Raw genomic sequence first — 21,927 nt, 5'->3', positions numbered from 1 at the left:
GATCGTAGGTCAAATAAAATAACATCTATGATAAAACAAAAAATGCAGCCACTTATAAGAGAATCGACGAGCTGCAAGTTTAGAAAACCGCAGGTAAAAATTCTTAATACCCGCAATCAACAAAAAGCGCAGCTATAATTTCGCAGGGAAAAACACAATTTCTTGTAGTGCAAAAAAGTTATCTAATTCCATAAATTGGCTGATTAAATTAGTCCTTTTAAGTTTTGAAAAAGATATCTGATTGCATGTGTTAGCCAAATTTATGATGTAAAAGGATTTCACTGAATGATCATGAGACTACACACAATCTAAGGCCACCATATGCAGTAAGGAGTAACCAACAAGCATGGACAGTTTGTGGTGGCAATATGGATGGCCATTTTGCACAGAACAAGTACATCTTCCTAAAAGAAGGTGTGCATACAAGAAAAATAGTGAAAACTCAGTTACACCACCACACATTTAGTGTCTGCTAGCTTTAAGGGTTGAAGATGGTGATGGGTCATCTGATCTTCATATGGAGACCATGTGATGGTAGTATATATAGTTCATATAATATATCAACTTTTTAGCTATACTTTTTTCACAACCTTTATAGAGGGAAAGGAAAAAAGAAAGAAGGAGATGATAATAGATTTTAAAATTAAGAGAGGCCATCACAAGGCAGAAGTAGCCAAGGGTAAGTTTTTAATTTTGCTTTGCTTTATGTTCATAGTGGGTGGCTATGGACGCCATTCTCCATTGGGAATGAAATCAACAATAGAGAATAAATGAAAATAAAGCAATCGAAAAACAAGACACCAAGATTTATGAGGTTCGGCCAATTGTGCCTATGTCGTCGGAGTTGCAAAGAGTTCTCATTATTTTAGAGAAAAAAAATACAAGATAGTGACTATAGGGTTACAATAATTAACACTTATATACTCTAACGCTACTTAACACTTGTGCTGAAAATAACGTTAAAGGCCCCCAAAATCTTTCCCGGGGGAAAGTCGCCAGACCCCCAAAAGAACGATCCGGTTTGGGCCTATCGACCTCACCCCGGCTCCACGAAGTAAGCCTCCCAAAAAATCCACTCACATGATCCGCAACAAATCTTCTCGATCGGGTCATCAAGCTGGGTCACCGTGCACAAAACTGGCTCCATACTAAATCCCAACATTCCCAACCTCATCTACCTAATTTGGTTTGATTGGTTGGTAGTCATGCAGATGTAACTGCATAGGATGAAAAAAAGAGATTATACATATATATATATATATACTAGCTGTCGTTATAATTAATGTTATATATTGATTATACCTTGATGATGGATGCTGGAGACTGCAGGCTTCTATACATATATATCTATCAATGAAAACAAAAAAAAATGGATACTCAAACAATAGTGTCTTAAGGAAGTATAATTGATACCACATTCAAATAATATATTGCTGAAGTTTGGAATGATAATGTAGAATCTGAATTTGATCCCTCCATCCAGAATATTAGTTCTCTGTTTTTGCAATCTCTTGCCTTCTTTTTAGACGAACATCCGATGCGTACGCGTCCTGAAATGAACCGGCCGTGAATGCTGTCACAAGCAGAGAATCCTCTTTCAACTTTGTAGAAATGAAAAAGAGGAGGCATCTTAACATTCTTCCGTTCAATGCTCTTTTGTGTAACTTTAGTTATTTGTAAACGGCATGTTTCTAACACCACCAATTGCGAAAACTTTGTGTACGTTATGTGCAGGAGTTGTTTACCTATCTAATAGAATATCAAAGCTAATGTAGATATACTCATATGTATGCATGCAACACAAGTCTCGAAGACAGTGAAGAACCGTCTAGCACAACACTCAGAGCACTTGCAATGGTGTGCATTTAGGGGAGTATGGACAGTGAAAAAGTGATTTTTGATGGGCCAACAAAAAAAATATGATGCTACAACAATACTTTTATGTTGATCCATTTTTGTTGGGCCAACTGGTATGGCATGGGAGTTACCATACCTATATATTAATTTGTCTGTGTCCCACTTTACTCTACAACAACACATTCACACCAAAATTAATATTGGACCCTAGCTTTATTACACCAAAAATTAAGCCAACAAATTTATACTATTGTACCAATAAATTTTGTTGGCTCAACCATATCATCAAAATACACAGCCACATCAGTAAAACACATCCTTCAATATATTTTATTGACCTAAACAAAATCATATCATTGTGGTTGCTCTCATTATTCTTCTTTGTTTTTCTATGAATTGTCCAAGTAGAGAGAAGGGCCTAGATGAGCTTTATCAACTGAATTTTGAAGCCCATGCACTAGGCCCAGCCCATGCAGCTATGACGTTTGTTGCCCGAACAAGGAAAGAGATGTACACGTGACATGTTATTTGCTTGCTTAAGATCAAGATTAGAATGGGGCGAGGATTTTCCCGGGAACCAAACAGACACAAAATTGAAAATGGCATCACCGTCAGCAAACTGAGCATCAGTTCTTAGAAATGGCGGTCCGCATGTATCCTGCTCTCGGCCGCTCCGTCTTAATCCCGGTAACTACGATGAGATGCCCCATCAGAAACTGCAAATTCTCGGTCCAGAATTGTGTGTTAGACCCTAATAAATCACGGAAGGTAATTGTATTTTTGTTACATTACTCTCCCTAAAGTATTTGTGTTCGAATTGTTAATTTTGTGGCGAATTGGTGGTATCTAAGCAGTACATGGCTTCCTTTTCTGCAAATTGAGCAACCAACGAAGGAGGAATTATGAGGCTTTTCGTGCCCTGCTTATGTTTAGGTTTTGAATTTCTTGGTCTTTTTGTGGAGGATGGTTCGTGTTTAAGTCACATTGTGTTTATTTTTTCGTCTATTTTGTTTAGCAAAGCCAAATGTTTTTACGTTTTCTAGGTTTTCTGTGAGGCTTTAATTCTTCCCAGCTAGCCCTTCTCTAGTTCTCTTATTGGTCTGTTTCCTTTTGGAGTGCTATTTTATGCTTATTGAGAAAACCATGTCAGAACTCAAATTGAGTGTTCTCATTCAACAAGCATCCTATATATGCTTGTTGCCTTCTCTCTTTTATTTTATTGTATTTCTATTGCATTATTAACACTGGTGACTTCTTCTGGTTTATGTTTTCAAACCATGTAGCTAGTTCTTGAAGTGAAAGAGAAACTTGTGAAAGATTACCATAGTCTGCCACTCGGAAAAAATGGAAGAGATGATGAAGATATGATCTATTGGTTTTTGAAGGACAGGAAATTCTCTGTTGAAGATGCTACAGCAAAATTGGCTAAAGCAATTGTATCCTCAACCAACATATTGTTGCTAAATTGCATTTTTTGTCTATAACCATGCATGTAAGTAGACACGTGGGGGCGGCGAACCGAACCCCTCTGTCCTTGTGGTACTCAAGGTGTGAAATTTCTGTCTTTGTCTGAAAATTGAAATATGATGAATGGATTAGGGTATAGTGCTGTAAGCATGATGTGAGTGTTCATGAACTTCCATAAAAACATCTTTGTTTCTTTTTACCATGGTAGAAATGGCGCCATGAATTCGGAGTATCTACATTGTCCCAAGAGTCTGTGAAAAATGTTGCTGAAACTGGAAAAGCCTTTGTGCATGACTTTCTGGATGTCAATGGCAGACCTGTGCTTGTAGTAATGGCATCCAAGCACTTTCCTGCTGTAAGTTTTGAAGCAGAGCATCCTTTTATATGTCAAAATTGTTGCTGGTAAAAGTTTCTGTTTTGTTATTTTTCTAATTTGATCATATTCTACAAAAATGCTGAACATATTTACTTAAAATATTGAATAATAGAGGAAAAAATTTAATGGAATATTTTTGGAGATTTTTTTGATATTGAATGGACAAAGACAAAGTGTAGTGCCTACCTGAACCTCACCAGTCCTACTGATTTTTCTTGCTTGGTGGTGGAGAAGGGAATGAAGCATATATGTTATTAACTTAGTTCCTACTTTTGTAAATCTCCTGCACTGCAGCCTTAGAAAATATAATTGTGTGGAAAATGAACTTAATGATAACCATAAAATGGATGGTGACAGGTGCATGATCCTGTTGAGAATGAGAAGCTATGTGTATTTTTGATTGAGAAGGCAATGAGCAAGCTTCCAGCTGGGAAAGAAGAAATACTAGGAATTTTTGATCTCCGGGGCTTTGGCATTGAGAATGCAGATCTTAAGTTCATAACTTTTATGGTAATTTTACTGATTACTTGCTCTTCTTTTTTAAGAGTATTTGGGACTGGAATGTTTCATTCTGTTTCTGGTGGTGTGGCGATTAGCTAAAAGACTTCTGCTCATTGTTGCCTCTGATATGTATCATGAATTTTCAAGTTGCTTATGACTAATTTTTTTGCAGTTTGATGTATTCTATTATTACTATCCGAAGCGGTTGGGTGATGTCCTCTTTGTGGAAGCTCCTTTTATATTCAAGCCAATTTGGCAGCTAGCCAAACCTTTGTTAAAATCATATGCTTCTTTGGTATGTGTTGTTACTATCCTTAATATACTTATTGCAGAGTGGACTTGTGTAGGGTTTTGGACAATTAACTTTTGAAGATTATTTTTACTATAAAATGTACCTCTTGCTGCATTGTACACTTTTGCATTTTAATTTTGACTTAGTTTTTCTTGCAATTGGTAGGTTGCTGTTTGATGGCCATCTATTTAATATGTATGCATATCGGTAGTTTAATATACGATTTGGGAATGTCTTCTGTGGCGGAATTGTAGAAACTTGTTGCCTTTGGAAAACATGGGACAACAAACAGGGTGGAGAAATCAACTCTGGCATTGAGCTAAATTGTTTGAGCAAGATAGAGAATGTGCTGCTGCATAGTTGTCCATAATGCGGCCTCCTGATTTCTTCATATGAATACCATCTTCCTCCCAGAATCTGCTGCTCTTTATGAACTCCAATCGGGACTTGATATTCATGAACATCTTTTGCATACCTCCTTAATTTCTGGAGGAATTGAAAACCATCTCTGCAAATTGAGTCTCAACTCTTTATATCTAAAGTTTGGTGAGCTGAAAATTACTACAGTGCATCAAAGAAGTGTGTCAAAACAGTTGCAAGAATATTTTAGGAATCAGCTGTTATGCCATGCCCACATCTATGAACCATTGTTAGTTGGCTGGTTTGTCTTTGGTTGTTCCATAATTCTTCTGTCTGAAGGGTGGGGATTGGGGAAGTATTAAACTGCAAGTGGAGTTTGCATGGGATAACTTATAGGATTTCTTTTGTGGGAGGCATCTTTATATATTTATTGAGAATGAGGAACTAGGAATCATCTTGAAAACTTTACGATGCATCTTGTAAAAATAACTGGGTGGTGTCCCTTCGGGCCCTCAGGGACATGCGATAAAATATAACTACACATGTTAGACCTGCTTTTTACGTTTTGGGTTTATTTAGTCAATTGAACCACCTCCAAGTTATTTTGGTTTTGTGTCAATATCATGAGCGGTCTTCTTTGACTTGTTCAGCTGGTTTTCAATGCTTGTGTTGGTATTTTATTCACAGAATGACATCATCTGGTTCATGTTAGTATCATCTAGTCCTTAATATTTTTTCACCTTTTGATCTTCTTGCATCGCTCAGCATTAAATACCATTAGCATGAGTAGCGACTAATATCAGCGGCACTTATTTTTGACCAAGTGAACTTTGTTTTGGTTATGGATCAAACTGATTAGAGATAACTTGCTGCTATACAGTGTTTACGGTATTTGTGGCACTCTGATCCTCTTCTACCGTTACTCATATGACTTGCTTACTTGTTTATTAGGTGAAATTTTGCTCAGTGGAATATGTGAAGGAATATTTCACAGAAGCTACTGTTCCTGCAAACTTCAGATCTTAAGAGCAGTTACAATCTTCACCATCTACAGTGGAAGATAGTAATGTCCACACTCCACACCAACTCCAAGCTTCAGTGACCGACAAAAGAATTCATTTTAGATGATGTTTATCTACCCAGATTAACTGCTCATACATCTCAGCTGGTGCAATTGCTATTGAAAGGTAACAGTTGTGATGCTCAAATGAGTAAGTAACCTTGGGAGAGCTAAGGAAGCGATGGGCAAGCGTTCTGTTCGAGTGGGCACTTATACTGTTTCTAGTTTCTACATAGGAAGCAAGCAACATTGTAAGCACCTCTTGTATCAGAAGAAGGATGCTTTTCTAGTTTTCTTCATGTTTGTAACCAAACTTTACATGTAATTTCTGTCTAATTTACTTAACATATAAATATTTCTTTTGGAACTGAATTTTTGCTACACTTAACCCCTGGCACTGCCTGGTCGCACCAGTGCACGGAGTTCTTAAAAACTCAAGCTCGTCTCAAAAGTGCGGGCCCATGGGCTCGGCCCATGATATTGTGGAATGTGGTCCCAAACGACAGAAGGTTTTGTGTTTTTGGAGGTTAAGTAATTACTCATCGACTCCCACGTGTCGCACTTAACGAAAATTCTGTATTAGGTTTATAAATCGCAAACAATACGGCCATTATTTCTACTGCAAGGCCAACAATGGCGCCTAGGGTTTCCTTGAGGAGCAGCAGTGGCAAGGGCAAAAAGGCAGCGAAGGCGCAGGACGAAGGATCATCCAAGATGCAAGTCGTAAAGGAGTGGAGCACGTGGGCCGTGAAGAAGGCCAAAGTCATCACTCACTATGGCTTTATCCCTCTTGTGATCATCATCGGCATGAACTCCGAGCCCAAGCCCCACCTCTATCAGCTCCTCAGCCCCGTCTGATCTTCTCACTTTCTCTAAGTTTTTATCGTTATTTCTGTCCGATTATGTTTTGCCTTTGTTGCCCCATTTGTCGAATCCACACCGCTTTATGTTACTTTAGTGAAACCCACAAGTTAATTGTAAGACTATGGATTAATGTGTTAGAATTTTATTTGGAATATTGATAGTAGATTTCAGTTTCCTGTCCATATTTTTTATGTGTGAGAAAAAATGAATAATTTATTACTAAAGTAGTTGTGGTTATATTGAACTGTATCTTAGATTTATGCTTGCTTTCTTTTGGATCCTTATAAAGTAAGAGGAGATGGGATTAGAGGAATGAAGGGAGTGAATTGGGGTTTTCAGCTTAGTTAGTCATTGATTATGTTGTGTTCAATTCCTGATTTTTACTGAATGAAGTTAGGGCCTTTCTCCTCTGTTTTTTTTTTTTTTTTTTCTTGGAAGATCGAACTAACTCTAATTGGGTACTTTCTTCCGTATAGTAACTGTGAATGGGAGAGGAAGAAATTAAGGAACTTCTGTTCCATGATCATTTCTGTTGGAAATCTTTGATATTACGAGGCAACATTAACCGTTAGTTTTGGATTGTAAGTGAGCTTGATTTTGTTGAATGGTATTGCAATTGCTTTATAGGATAAACGAAGTTAAGCAAACTTAAGTTGGTTTTCATTTAGATATTAATTTCTGGATTATTTTGGCTTTTACCTGCTGGTTGTTCATTTATATATTATTGCTGTGCAAAAGTAGAATGGAGGTTATAAAGTGTAGGGTTTTTTGGGCTGAATCCTTGTTCACATGTCTGTCTGATCGTGATCATCAACTAGGAATTCTTTGAGTACATCACCATTTGCGTGCTTATCAGATTTTTATGCTTGGAAATTTTGGGAACAGAAAAGATTAGAAATATCATGTCATATATGCTATAGTATTTTTTTTTGAGAGCAGCGATCACAATAAATGAGAAACTTGAGTTACAGGTGTTAGGTTAGCAGAAAACTCTGTTAATGATAAGGTTAGCGTGAGGGAGATGATGAGTTGAAGGATTTTTACTATCTCCAAGGCATCTTATTCTTAGGGGTTAAGTTATTATTGGCTTCATCAATTTGCAATTTTTCATCTGATAAGCCCTAAAAATCTGAAATTTAAATGATGCAAGTAAAGCTTTTGTGCTGAGGATTGAATGTTGTGAATAAACTAGTCTATTGTTGTATTTTTATTAGGTTGATGTATGTTCAGGCATACTTTTATTTTGATGAAGATGATGAATAAACTAATATATTGCAGTCTTACTAGTGGCTTATCGCTATGTTTATTTATGTTTATGCTTGCTTTTGTTGCTCGAACTCTTCTTGGAGGAACTTTAATACCCTCTCAGAAAACTACACAAGAGTCAAGACATAGTAAGAGATTGTATCTTTCTCTCAAGAAAAAAAGAGAGAAGGGATTGCATCTTATTCTTCTTGATTCTGGACTTGAAGTCATGCTGTGGTGATATTTTATTTGATGGGTTGTCGGCAAAGTGGACTAATTTGGTTGTTTCTACTAGAGGTTAGCAGAATTCAGGTCTCTGTCTATCAATCTGCCCCCCTCCTTCTCTCGAGGATTATGTTTTCTTTATTTGCTAATTGGTGAACTACCAGCTTTATTAGTCTCCTCTTTTGAAGTCCTGATGTGGTGATATTTTATTAGCTCTCAAATAAGTCTCCAACACATGCCTTTTTCTTTTCTTTTCTTTTCTTCTTTCCTGGGTGGATTTGTTTTTTTTTTTTCCTTCTTGTCTTGTCTTCGACGAGGAATGAGTTTAAACTTTAATACGCTTTGCTATGTGGCTTGTTTTAGGTCTGGTTTCCAGAGAATTCAGATTCCAAACGCATTAGATTTCCTATGGTTCAGTGCTTCTTCTAGACCCGCAGTGGAGTCCACTTCTGCCGAAGAACTGTGACTAGCTGTGTTTGTGGGTTTGGATCCTTTTCATAATTTTCTTACTACTTTAAGCTAGGCGTGCCATAGTGATGATGTTTAAAACCCTATCGGTTTGCTAGTAAGTGTGCTAGAATGCATGAGTTGGGATTCAACCTTTTTTCCTGTGGCAAGGGTCCCCTTTTATAGAAGGTAGATGAGAGTCAATTACGGAAGATCATGGATCTCTCCTCATTAATGTTAAGATCATGGGTGAGTGGATCCACAATTATTGCTTCTTTTGTAACTGATCTTCTTGTAGGGTCTTTTACACTGGACATGACATCTTCATTAAATTGAGCATGTGTGCTCGATGGGGTATCGAGGGTGGCTCTTTAGTCATGTTGAAGAGCTCTCCTCCTCGGCCCTACTTTGATGGTCTTGGGGACTCTTGTTCCTCTTGTAGACTCTCGGTCTTTGGGATACTTAACATGTGTGCTCGGATAGCACATCGAGTGTAGTTCTTCGGTTTTGCCAAGGAGCTCTCCCCCTCGCCTTTCTTGGTTGCTCGCTCTGGGTGTTCGCCCTTTGTGCTAGGTGTTAAGATGCGTAGTAGGTTTTGAGAGGAGTCATTTTGACATCATTGCATTGAAAATGGATTTAAAATAAGGATATGAAAACCATTGAAGAACAAATCATTCTCATTATGTTTCTTCATCTTTTTAAATGATGCTAGTTTTATGTACAAAATTTTGAAACAGTTCTCACTCCCATATCTCAATGTGTACAGGTATTTTACTCTCATAACATTTTACGTCACAAGCAACACGTAGCCTTATTCTTTTGGAGAAAAATGGCCATTAACTATTTTTCATCCCAACATTTGCATAGAGAGACACAAACTATCTTATAGAAAATGAATTATTTACTTTTACCTACATAACAAAAGGTGGAATCCACAAGAGGAGGGGTCCTCGTCTGAGTAGTTAGTTGGTGAGGCAATAACTTATCAAGGTGATGATTGAGAAATTTTTTGGGAATTTTTCATATGTGAATACGTAACTCAATGGCTCACTGATAAAATTGCATTGATCTAACTTAGAGGTAGAGCAACTCCAACAATGATATGATGTAAATTGAGTTTTCAAATGTGTTACTATACATACTTTAAAAGTGGTTTATGAGCATGTGTAGTAAAACTTGGGGTAGATATCATGGTCATCATTTTGATTACGTATGTATCTGGGATTATGCTCGTTGCTACTTGGAAAAAAGTCTATGGCTTAGTTTGGTAAGGCATTTTGAAAATAGCAGATATGCTAGCAGAAATGGTGGTAGCAGAAATGTTGGAGAATTTTAGTAGCAGAAATGCTGCTCGAATGCTGTGTGGTGTTTGATTGAACTTTTGCTGATAACATTTTTGCTGAGTAGCATATATTAAATGATAAATATTTTATAATATCAATAAATTTATTTATTTATTAATTAATTTATAATAACACATGAAGTGAGGGTATAAATGGAATAAAAAAATTTAGTGGGGACAATATTGACTTTTGACAGTGAAATGCTACTAAAATGCTTCATACAAGTAGCATGTCAAAAGTAGTCGCATGTCAAAAGTAGTATAAAATGCTGAGTAAAAATATCTCAGATTACGTGTAAAAAAACTCCTTTGGATTGAAAGTAGCATTTATACTAGCAAGTAGTATAAATGCTACTAAAAATTGTCATCCAAACTAGCCCTATATCTCTGTAGGAAGTCCAATTATATTTCAACATCAGGGCAACTGCTCTTTCTTCAGCTCGCTCTCTCTTCTCGTGCCCTGCCCCTTCGTCTCTCGCTCTCTTTTCCGATCTAAAAACAACTTTCTACCAATCGTTGCTTTCACCTTACGTCGGCCCATCGCTCTCTCTCGATCATTCGCGATCGATCGTGTGAGAAAAATAGGAAAACCAGCGAAGGTTTCGATCCGTTTGCTCTCTCCCCCATCTCTCGAAGTGCTACATCATTTTCTGTATCTAGGGTTTCGCAGAGAAGCCACCAGTTGTCACCTTGTTTAAGGCAAGTCGTTCTCTGCATTATTATTCGAAAATGTTATTGATAATCATAATTAGAAAGTATTTTTGATATCAAATTTACGGTTCATGAAAACTGAGACTCTAGCCATTACGGTTTGTTATGATTCTTAGTTCATGCTCTTGTGCTTTTGATTGTTGTGGATTTTTTTTGCACTGTACGGTTTGGAGATTTTGTGTTAACTTGTACTTGCTGTTTGGGCGACTATAAAAGATGGTATCTGTTAGTTTGGGGTTTACTTTGAGCTGCAAGTTTCGTGATGAATTGTGAGTGTTGGTGTTATAGGGTTAGGTGAGGGAAATGAACTAATAGATTATTGATTCGTAGGAATTTATCTGTCTGTATTTCATTTGGGTGATTTTAGTTTAGTGAAGAGATTGCAGGAGACATAGTTGAGGGATGAGACCTAAATGTTTGAAATGAAGCCAAACTTTGAGTCCTATTTCAGTTGAATCATGATATGCATTGATGTAGACCTATATTTAAGTCCTGTTATAACTATTGCATGCTGCATGCTATTTCAATGTTGATATGCTGCCATACAGTTGAGGCTGTGTATTATTGTGGAAGAAATTTATTTGCCTAGGAAGAATTTTTAGACGTTGTACTAATGCTAATTTTTTGATATCCCCTTTCTGGAGACAATGAGTATGTTATGAGTCACCATTGAATTTTATAATTCATCATTGAAATTCCTACTACCCCGTTTCTGCCAGTTATTCCTTCAAAAAGTAGATAGGTTATAGATATGGATATTAAATCACCCATACAACCTTGAAGCTAGATTGTTGACTCAGGGGCGGACCCAAGGTCTAGTGTGAGTGGGGTCAAATTTATACTTGTTACGGATAATGGTAGAATTTTGAAATTCTGTGTGGGGAAATGTGAGATTTTATTTTTTATAATATATTTATAAAATATAGGTACAATTTACTATAACATTAATAATTTCTTTTAGTGGGGTCAATTGACCCAACTCAGCTATGATTAGGTCTGCCCCCGGAGTGTCGTGGTTGTTGGGGGAGGTTATGGGTTCAAGTGGGCATGAAATTTGGAAGAAAAGTTGGAAAAGAAGTGAGAAAGCCGATGGAAGAAATGACATTTGTTGAAATCCCATTTGCTAACATCCTCATCTGAAGAGTTTGTTTTGTGGCAGAGATCCTCTTCCGTGAAAAAGGCGTGTGCTCCTATAGGGCACATCTCAAGGAGAAAGGGATTGGAAAGCCATAAGTCGTGCTAGCAACCATCCTACTCTCTTGGCTCCTTTGCTTGGAATGCTTGCTTCCAATGTCATCCGCCGAAACTCTATGTGGAATATAGCTATGAATTTGTTGGGAATCCACATGGTCAATTGTAGAGATGCCAAAGAGTTGTGTTTGTTAAAAAAATAGAGAAATCTTTCCATATAAGGATTGAGCATTATAATTTGAATATTCCTAGAGATAGTGCAAAACTTTGCGATTGTTCTTCACTTCTCTCCTATTTGTAATGATATTTTCCCCTCTAGATTTAGTATTATTGACGACTCATACTCAACAGTCTCTTTGTTCTTGATAAAGGTGTAACCACTTAAACACATCCTTGGTCAAGGTCATCATCATTGAAGCCTTTGTCACAAATATTTTGGGATCAGCTAAAAAGTGCAGGTGAGGTCGGGGAAGGGGCAGATGGATATAGATTATTTTCAATGAATTGAACCCATGACCTCTGGGTTGTAGTCAAGAAACTTTGCATTTGGGACATGATGCTTCACATAAGTTGTTAATATGGCAGTCAACGAATGCTAAATGGTGTATAGACTGTAATTTATTATTGTTCTGCCCATCCTTCCTAGCATATGAAGTCCTTATTTGTTTTGTGTGTGGCAAGATCTTACTCATCCAAGGCTTGGGGTGGTGTTAATAACACGTGGTTTTGGCCTAGGAAGCCTTAACCATTGGGTGGTGGTTTAATTTATAATAATACACTCTTTGAACCCCATGGTTCCTCCACACACCCCAAACACAAAATAGGATCCCTTCCCAGCTCAATGAGTGCATGCTGTACATTTCTATATTTCCACCTAGTTAGTCTTCCCCAAGGATGAAGAATATAGTTTGCTTGATCTTCTTTTTTAGTCCAGTTTCTTTGGATCCTTTCTTGAAATCTTATTTGTCGTAGATTTTTTCCCATGTGTAAAAGATGCTATTCACTATAGGGTACAATGTATGGGTAGCAGTGATAAAAGATAAGGTGCAAGAAAATCTGCCCACGGTAGCAGTGATAGAAGATAAGATGCCAGAAAATCTGCTAAGATTTTTAGGCATGTGCATCGTAGAGATTTTGGTGTGGTTGTGTGTTTAAATGGTATATTCATTAGTCTTAGATGTTTCAGACTTTTGACACTTGTATCTCTCTTTTCTACCTTGTATATCTTGTCTTTTCTACAATGTTTTTGTGCGTGTTTAATTCATTTAAACAAGAAGCCATTTTACTGATAATATTAATTTTTAACCAACTTGACTTCTATTCTTAGCATATTCTTATAGGACCTGGTGGTTGTTTATGTTTGTAAAGTAAAACTAACAAGGTCCATTGTCAAACCCAAGGTCAAATTTCAAACCCAGTGCTTCATGCTCTTGCCCACACTGCAGGCTTCAAGGCAGAGCAGCCCTACCTCAGCATTGAAGAGAGAGAGTTTCACTGTTTGAACATAGTATGCCCATTGCAATGAAGCAATTATTTACCACTACTTCTAGGCTTATCCTCTAAATAGCAATTTTAATTCAGTATAACTAAATGTCATCTAAGCTTGTTATTGCATTGTTACATTTTTTGAAATACTGTGGTGCAAGCTAGATAAAAATTAAATTTTTTTAGTTTATGCGTAAATATAGGTGGTATTCATATTTGCATTATGTTTATTCATAACTATTTTACTTCTTTTGAATATGCTACTGTTTTTACATTTTAACAGGTTTAGTTTTGGTTGTTGAAATTTGTGCAGGTTCTGTCAAATTTAATTTGATGATCTTTCTACGACAATTGAACTATGACATCAAACATTTTAACTGGAGAGAGAAGGTATATTGCATTCTATTTTTTGGTAAAAGTAGCCTACATCTGATCCAAGCCTATCCACAACTGTAATGGTGGGAGCTGCCCAGTCATTATTTTTATTGATATGCACAAGATCTTTGATTATCGTTAGTGTGGTTGTATCCTGAAAGTCCAGTGTATGATCAATCGTGACTTAGTATTGGTCACGGAATTCAGGGAATTGTTTCCACCTTTCTCTTTTTTTCTTTCCCTTTTTTCAATTTTGAAGGAGTGCAGACTATCTGGGCAGAATGCATATAAGAAATGTGATGGTAGTTTAATTTTTGGATTATGAAGTTCTAACCCTTCTTTTATTGTTTTAAGGTATATTTGCAGTTGTTGACTGCGATATCATTTTCTATGTTTCTCTTGTTGAAGTGTTTAAGATTGATGGCTTTTGTGAGTTTACTTTTTATGTTTTTTCATGATGTAGTTAGGTTTGTGTTATATCCTTGTCCTATTGCACTCAGTAGTTGCGTTAGTTGAACCATATTTGGTCCTTCATCCTTCTCCTACAAAGTGGTACCAAAGACATGATTACTTTGTTGTATACAATGCGCATGCTTACTCTTTTGAGAGCAAGAGGTTCTCAATAATTTCTTGTTCGAAGGAATTTAATAGCTTGTTAGGGAATTTATGTTCTAACTGTAGCAATGGGCTGGGTGTGAGTGGTTACTTTCAACTCTTGTTCTAATGTAGCAAGTCTTGGGGAACCCCATACCATTTTACTTTTGAAGTGCCTATGTTCGACCCTTGTCTGGCATTTCTTTGCCATATTTGAAATGAAATCGTTGAAATTTTTATTAGCTTTTAATCATTCATTGTTAAATGACAGTTTTGCTGATCCCAACATCATATGAGATGAAGGATTTATGACGATGAGGATGATGGCTATAATAGTTTAGTCAGCATAATGCATATGTTATTCGCTAAGATCCTGGTATTGTTTCAGATGGACCTCTGCAAGAAGAGGAGGCATGACTGTTTTGGGGAAAGTTGCTGTTCCGAAACCTATAAATTTACCCAGCCAAAGGTACTTGATTTGCTACTGAAAGTTGCTAGTTCAAAATATCAAGATCCACTCCCTGAATTTTATGTTATCTTTCTGTTATTTCAAGGTTAGAAAATCATGGTCTGGACCCAAATGTGGAAATTATCCCCAAGTGAGTTACTCTCTCTCTCTGTCTCTGTATTTGTGTATGTGTGTGTTGTTTGTGTGTCTGGTTGCATAATTCTTTTTCTGCGGTTGTTATTTTTTGTTAGATAGATGTTTTTTTTTGTTAATCTATATACGGATGAGAAATATTGTTTTATTTGCTTTGATTGATCCATGCATTTCACATACACTTGATAGGGGCACCCTTAGTTGGGGCAGCAAATCATCTTCTTCTGCATTGAATCCATGGGGTTCTTCAACTCGTTCGCCACGAACTGATGGTGGTTCTAGTTCGCCAAGCCATCTGAGCGCTCGTCCTTCTTCTGGTGGAAGTGGTACTCGACCATCAACTTCTGGCAGTGACAGAGCCCATGAAGCTAACACTAATGCTTGGGAGAATTCTAGACCATCATCAGCTTCTGGAGCATTGGCATCAAATCAGTCATCACTTGCATCACTACGTCCTCGCAGTGCTGAAACAAGACCTGGTAGCTCACAATTATCTCGATTTGCTGAACCACCGTCGGAGAATTCAGGGACATGGGGTGCGGCTGGAACAGCAGAAAAGTTGGTATGTTGGTTTTTCTTTAAGTTTAATCATATCATATTTTCGTTCATAATTGGATTTAGTTATTTTTTTCCCATCCCAGTGTGTGCTGACAACTAAATACATGAAAGTATAGTTTATAGTTCCTATATTTTTTGTGTAGGGGAACTGTGGAGCATTTTTAGCCATATTATGACATAATTTCGTGTAGTATGATAAATTATGATAGTTGTTAATTAACCGGTTATATTCACCTCATTTCAGAAGGGATTTCTTGTGGGAGCAGTTTACGAGGGAAGTGCTTGCTCTTTTTTTTTAACCACAATGCTTAATTTGGTTGACATAGGATTACTGGATTGCTTTTGCTCGGTTTTATTGATCATTGGTTTGCTTAGCTGTTGTACTTTTTTGTTCCTCATGCTTTACAATGCGTCCTTCCAGTTCTGCCCTTAGCCACATGGTTGTTCCCTTGTGGTTTTTGTGTAGTTTAGAATTTGCCTTCTTGTGGTTTTTTAATTTATTCTGAATTTTGCAGGGAGTTACATCATCTAAGAATGATGGGTTTTCTCTTACATCTGGAGACTTTCCTACACTTGGTTCAGAAAAAGACTACGCTGGAAGAAACTCGGACCCCCAAGGTTATTTTTCCTGTTGCCTATTATAGTGCATTGGTTGTCTCATACTTTTAAATTTTCTGCTTGTGATTTGAAGTCTGGTTTTCATTTGTATTTTTGTTGTGGTTTCAGAATCATTTTTTTGTGTGTGCAAGATGACTTTTTCCTTTCAGTTCCATATATTTGTGAACATCTATTCTCTGGCTATTTTTCCCAAGTTTTGAAGTCATGCACAACAAATTGATGCTATAAGATTTTATATTTGATTTCTCATTTATTAGCGAGTTGAAGTCCTACCATTTTGTAAGAGGAAGTTTTAAGAATGCCTGGTGCTGCCGTCATTGAGATAGTGAGGAAAAAGGTCTTTAAGATGATGGGTTTTCTTGTCTTTTGTCTTCAGAGTTTATGTTTTTAATGTAAATTGCATCACTTCAATAGAACTCCAGCTGCTTTACTTGTCCGAATTGTGTGGCAGAGTAATTGCCAAATTGGTGCTTGCATTAATATATTCTTGGTCGATTATTTTCTGAAGTGTGGCTTAGCCCAGGGTCAGGAATTTTGTGTTGTTATTCTGATTCCGTCGTATGAAATCATGCATTTTAGTTTTATGATTTGTTTGATTATGTTTATCACCATGTTACTTACCTGATATTTGAACCACGAGATGAAATTCAATTTTTTAGTAGCAAACTTGAAGCTATTCCTAATTCTTGATGAACTATTGTATTACAGACCATAGTTCTCATGGTCGTCCTGGATCATATGCTGTTGGGGCAACAGTGGAAGATAGGAGTGGGAGTGGTCTGTGTTTCTGCTTGCAACCCTTTATTTTTGCTTTAATTTTTTCCTTCGAGTAGTCAGGATTTGCAATCCTTCCATGATTTTTCTGTATTTGGTTCATAGGCTACTGCCATCGTCTCATGTGCAGAAGTATCTGTGTTCATATTTCAGGTAATGCTTCTATAAATTCAGATGTCAAGAGTGGAACTGCAAATTCTTGGACAAGAGATAGCCCCCCATGTAGTGAAGATGGAATGAGGCCGAATGTGGAGAAATGGCAGGTGGATCATCCACCATATAACAATCCAAATATGCCCCCACCTCATTATGATGCATGGCATGGTCCTCCTGTAAATAATCATCCCGGGGGCGTATTGTATAGAGGACCTCCAACCGGTCCTCCATATGGGGCTCCTGTTACTCATGGTGGTTTCCCAATGGAACCATTTCATTACTACCATCCTCAGATTCCAGCTTCTGCTCTTGCCAATCAACGGCCTGTTCCACCTCCTGGTGTAGGACCAAGAGGGCACCACCCAAAATATGGAGATATGTACAGGCCACATATGCCTGATGCTTACGTTCGCCCCGGTATGCCAATTAGGCCTGGTTTTTTCCCTGGTCCCATGGCCTATGAGAGCTACTATGGTCCTCCCATGGTCTATTGCAATTCCCATGGACGGGATATTCCATTTATGGAAATGACAGCTGGTCCTGCATACAACAGGCACTCAGGTCAAAGTGCTCCTGATAATGGCAATTTGCATAGTAGACCTTGTGGATGTGGTCCTCCTGGCAAGTCATTGGTTTCAGAAACAGAATCTAGTCATTCTCACGATACTCGTGGACCATACAAGGTTCTTCTGAAGCAGCATGATGGTTGGGATGAGAAACATGATCAGAAGTTGAACGAGAGTGGTGCATCATATCTTGAGAAGAAGGACCAGTCAAGAAAATCATCTTGGGACGATGACTGGCAAGGAGATTACAAAAAGGACGAGGAGATGGACATAAAAGGAGTAACACCTGGTGAAGAGGCTTCTGTGGCTTCAGGCATCCAAGGAGGCAGCTCTGTTACTGCCAAAGTACATTCAACTGAAAATGTAGGATATGTGGAGGCACACAGTGAACATTTTTTGAAGAAATCAGAAAATGTGGATTTTGTTGTTCTAGAAGGCCCTGCAGCCTTAAAAGACTCCAGTCTGATACAGAAAATAGAAAATTTAAACGCAAAAGTCTGGGCTTCAGATGGACGACAAGATGTCACATCTATTTCCATTAGAGAGGAGCAGGGAAATAAATTACCAGCTAGTGGTCTTAAGGCCAACCATCTGTCAAATGATGCTGATAATGGTCCTGTATATCTTGAGAGCAGTCGTGTTGGTAGTGTCACCAAAAGTGGCTCCCGTAAATCGGTTGTTCATACTGGAGATATGGGTGCTGGAGAAAAGATGTTTGATGCCAGTATAACTGCAACCTCTAGGTTTGTTTGCAACTTTAGGCTTCTTTTCAAAATGTTTCACTTACAGTTGAGGAAAACACTAATATGAGGGAATGCAGGAGACCTTCTCATGGCATGCACAACAGACCTGATCATTGTGGCAGCAAAGGAAGATTTAATGTGCGAGAGTCTGATGGGCGGGAAAAGAAAGCTTCGGCTGTTTCCCCAATTGCAGCAGCAGCTTCACATTCCAAGAGTTCTGTTACTCACATGCAAAACCATACATATGTGGAGCCTACGGAGAAGTCAGGGTCCTATCCTCAGGGGAAGGATGAGGGAGAGGCTGTGTCTTCCATCTTCGCTTCAAGTGACAGTCGGTTGCAGGTAGTACATTCGTGGTTTGTGCTTAATGCTCATGTTATATATATGTGTGTGTGTGTGTGTAAAGTTTTGAATTCTGAGTTTTATACGTGTCAAACAATGACAGAAGGAGGAGGAAGAGCGGGCAAGAGAACAGAAGGCCAAAGCTCTTGCAAAATTGGAAGAGTTGAACAAGCGGACTCAATCAGTGGAAGTTTTAAATCAGAAGACCGAGACTGGTTCAAGGGGTTCTGTACTGAATAAGCATGAAGAATCCCAAGCTTTTACTGAATCAACCTTGGTTACCTTTAAATCTGCAGAACTAACCTTTTCGAACACAATGACAATTGTGCAGGTTAGTGAAAGTATTGCCAACAGAGTTGAAAAACCAACCTTTTTGGTTGGTGAGCTGCCTGTGGAGACTCTGAAGAGTGCAAACAGGGAACCTGTTGTGTCACAGATCCACTTGGAGCAATCGCAAAGAGTTGATAATACTGATTCTCCTGACCTTGACAATGCTCCACATGTTGCTGGCGTCCCTAATTCTAAGCATAAGCGTGTCGGCCATAAACAAAAGCAGAATATTCCACTGGAAAAATTTTCTGTTGACAAGCTTATTTCTGTATCTATGTCTGAAGCACCTAAAATTGATACTGATGCATCAGTTGATGTTTCTGCATCCATTGAGGTTGTTGCTAGGGAAATGGCATCTGGCCTGAAATTGTCGGAGTCGTTAGTACAACCAAGAAGGAAAAATAACAGAGGTGCCAAGAACAAGCAAAATGCAGATGCTACATCCTCTATGGCTGCTGTACCATCATCAGTATCTAAGGAAACAAATATTATAGACACTCCCACTGATGCCAGCAACCAGATGGCAGAAGAATCAGCATTGAATGCTAGTTCAGTTCAGTCAGCGAGTGCTGGTAAGGATTCAAACCAGCCCTCAGAGCCGCACTTGTCAATACCAAATAAAGACACCCATGGAAGAGTAAATAACCAGTGGAAACTTCAGCATTCTCACAGGATGAGAAATCAACAAGGTAATAGATCAGCAGAGAAATTCCATGGAGGTGATGCTGTTGTTTCACTTGTTTGGGCCCCTGTGCGTTCACAGAACAAGGCTGACGTTGCCAATGAAGTCAGTAAGAACCCTCTAAGTGTGAATACCAATTCTGTAAAGAACGACCAGTTACAGAACAATCCCAGAAACAAGAGGGCAGAGATGGAGAGATACATCCCAAAGCCTGTAGCCAAAGAAATGGCTCAGCAAGGAAGCTTTCAACAACCAGTGGCTCTTTCAGTCGGGCAGACTGCATCGGAAGAAATTGTTGGCAGACCAGTTTCTCCTGCTGGACCTATTACTCGAAAGGGAGGGCCAGCAATTGAGGCTGGGAATGGGGACATTAAGCAGAATAGGCCAGGAAAAGTTCAGGGATCTTGGTGTCAACGGGGTTCTGTAGAATCTGTCATGGGTCAAAGTTTGCAAGATAGGAAGTATAATGCTTCAAACTCTAGCAAGAATGTTCCAAAATTAAATGAGAACCAGCTGCCCCAGAAGTCTGATGTAAGCTTGGTGAAAGAGCAACCGAAGCATACTAATGAATGGAATTTTTCTGATGGCTGGCACATTCCTGAGAGTTCTGCATCTTCTGCACCAGTCACAGTTCCTACGGTGAAAGATCAGGGAGTCAAAGGAAAGTGGCATAGCGCAAAGGGACAGAAGGGCATGGGTAACACGCATGAGAAGGAGAAGAAAATCAAAAGTGATGATGACGTGGACAAATCTAACTCAAAATCTTTAGCGCCTGAGATATGTCAAATAGAATTTTCAGCTGCTTCAAAAGAAAATCGTGCAAGCCAGGAACGATCAACTTCTCATTGGCAACCCAAATTACAGGTTTCTTCAGCTCCCAACCAAGGCGCTGCCACTAATATTGGCCTAGGTATAGGGGTTGAAGTAGGGAGAGGAAACAGGAGGGATCCTACTTTACAGGATAGAAAATCTCTTCCACCTCAACAGCGCATGGAAACCACGGAAGGTAATGTAGTTCAGTCAGTCTCTCTTTTGGAAGAAAACAAAGTGGTAGAAGCTCCTGGTGTACGGCATTCAGAGACCAAGAGAGAGAGGAAGATAAAGGGACAGTCCCACTCCCCAAACCAAGTTCCTGGTGGCCTCGGTGAAGAGGAGCCTTCATTAAATATGGATTTCCAACATGAGCAGTCATCTTTGGGGTTCCAGAAAAATGGTAGCCATAATGGTTGTTTTGGTAAAGGGCATGAATCTCGTGGTCGTTGGGGTGCTGCGGGGGAAGATAATAAACGACATAACCAACCTGCTAACCGGGATAGACAGAGGAACACTTCCCACTATGAGTACCAGCCAGTTGGGCCCCATAATAGCAACAAAGCCCACAACTTTGAGCAACCAAATGATGCTTCTCATAATCCTGGTCCGAGATACAGGGATAGAGGCCAGAATCACTCCAGGCGTGGTGGTGGAAATTTCTATGGACGGCAAAGTAGCACATCTACCGACTGATATAGCTGGTTATGATGTGTGTTGGGGAAAAGATGTGTCAACCAACTCTTACCAGGCCACGCAACGCCACGATCGTTGTCTTGATACCTTGCATTCTCAGGTAAAATCAGGCCTTCATAACTTTTGACAGTAAATACGACTGAATTACTAGGTATTCAAAGAAGTTGAATGATCTAATAGATGACTGTTTATCAGGACCAAGAGGAGGAAAGCTGATGATGCAAAGGTCAAGATATCATTACAAGTTGATGGGAGATACGTGGATGGGTTGATTTTTTTTCTTTCCTTATGTCAATGTACTAATTTGAACATTGTTATTGGGTCAGGGTTTGGGTGCTATAGAAATCTTGTTTTTCTTTATTTGTCTTTTGTAGTGCCGTTTCTTTTGCTAGAAAAGCAGTTAAAGAGAATCAATCCCTGAGGAGATTTCTTGTTCTCCCAGTCATTGTGTCCCAAAACTTAATTTAGACAACGTTGATGGAGGCATTGTTCATTTAAGTAAATTCCCTCAATGCAACGAAAGAAACGCAGTCAAATTTCCTTGATGCTCCTTGAATTTCTCTTTTATGATGTTTTTTGAGATACACATGACAAGATAAATCATTAATTAAATTTGTATTTTTTGTTCCCAAAGCGATCAAACCCTATCTTTTTACCTT

At 38.4% G+C, this 21,927-nt stretch overlaps 3 protein-coding genes across 5 annotated transcripts; all 3 read left to right on the top strand.

The window, feature by feature from the left end:
• Positions 1 to 2,432: 2,432 nt before the first annotated feature.
• LOC119985374 (phosphatidylinositol transfer protein CSR1-like) lies at positions 2,433 to 6,274 on the top strand. Of its 2 annotated transcripts, none has more exons than XM_038829661.1 (6): positions 2,433 to 2,625; positions 3,141 to 3,293; positions 3,533 to 3,679; positions 4,058 to 4,210; positions 4,374 to 4,496; positions 5,805 to 6,274. In XM_038829661.1, exons 1-6 carry the CDS (start codon positions 2,497 to 2,499, stop codon positions 5,877 to 5,879), a joined length of 780 nt encoding a protein of 259 aa, XP_038685589.1. In that variant the 5' UTR covers positions 2,433 to 2,496; the 3' UTR covers positions 5,880 to 6,274. The 2 variants fall into 2 exon arrangements, with proteins under 2 accessions (XP_038685589.1, XP_038685590.1); XM_038829662.1 differs by lacking the exon at positions 5,805 to 6,274 and adding an exon at positions 4,659 to 5,386.
• A 247-nt stretch (positions 6,275 to 6,521) lies between these two features.
• On the top strand, positions 6,522 to 6,961 carry LOC119985937 (mitochondrial import receptor subunit TOM7-1-like). The gene has a single exon (XM_038830420.1). It carries the CDS (start codon positions 6,547 to 6,549, stop codon positions 6,769 to 6,771), a length of 225 nt encoding a protein of 74 aa, XP_038686348.1. The 5' UTR covers positions 6,522 to 6,546; the 3' UTR covers positions 6,772 to 6,961.
• Positions 6,962 to 10,421: 3,460 nt separating this feature from the next.
• On the top strand, positions 10,422 to 21,804 carry LOC119985617 (protein MODIFIER OF SNC1 1-like). Of its 2 annotated transcripts, XR_005465110.1 has the most exons (11): positions 10,422 to 10,735; positions 13,737 to 13,813; positions 14,781 to 14,861; positions 14,947 to 14,991; positions 15,183 to 15,555; positions 16,067 to 16,169; positions 16,878 to 16,946; positions 17,097 to 18,408; positions 18,486 to 18,750; positions 18,854 to 21,368; positions 21,464 to 21,804. XR_005465110.1 is itself a non-coding variant. In XM_038829903.1 (10 exons), exons 2-10 carry the CDS (start codon positions 13,782 to 13,784, stop codon positions 21,266 to 21,268), a joined length of 4,695 nt encoding a protein of 1,564 aa, XP_038685831.1. In that variant the 5' UTR covers positions 10,422 to 10,735; positions 13,737 to 13,781; the 3' UTR covers positions 21,269 to 21,804. The 2 variants fall into 2 exon arrangements, 1 of the variants encoding a protein (XP_038685831.1); XM_038829903.1 differs by having other exon boundaries at positions 18,854 to 21,804.
• Positions 21,805 to 21,927: the final 123 nt, after the last annotated feature.

The sequence above is a fragment of the Tripterygium wilfordii genome, chromosome 19 (genome assembly GCF_013401445.1).
Source record: "Tripterygium wilfordii isolate XIE 37 chromosome 19, ASM1340144v1, whole genome shotgun sequence".
NCBI lineage: Eukaryota > Viridiplantae > Streptophyta > Magnoliopsida > Celastrales > Celastraceae > Tripterygium > Tripterygium wilfordii.
This window is presented reverse-complemented; position numbering and strand designations above follow the sequence as displayed.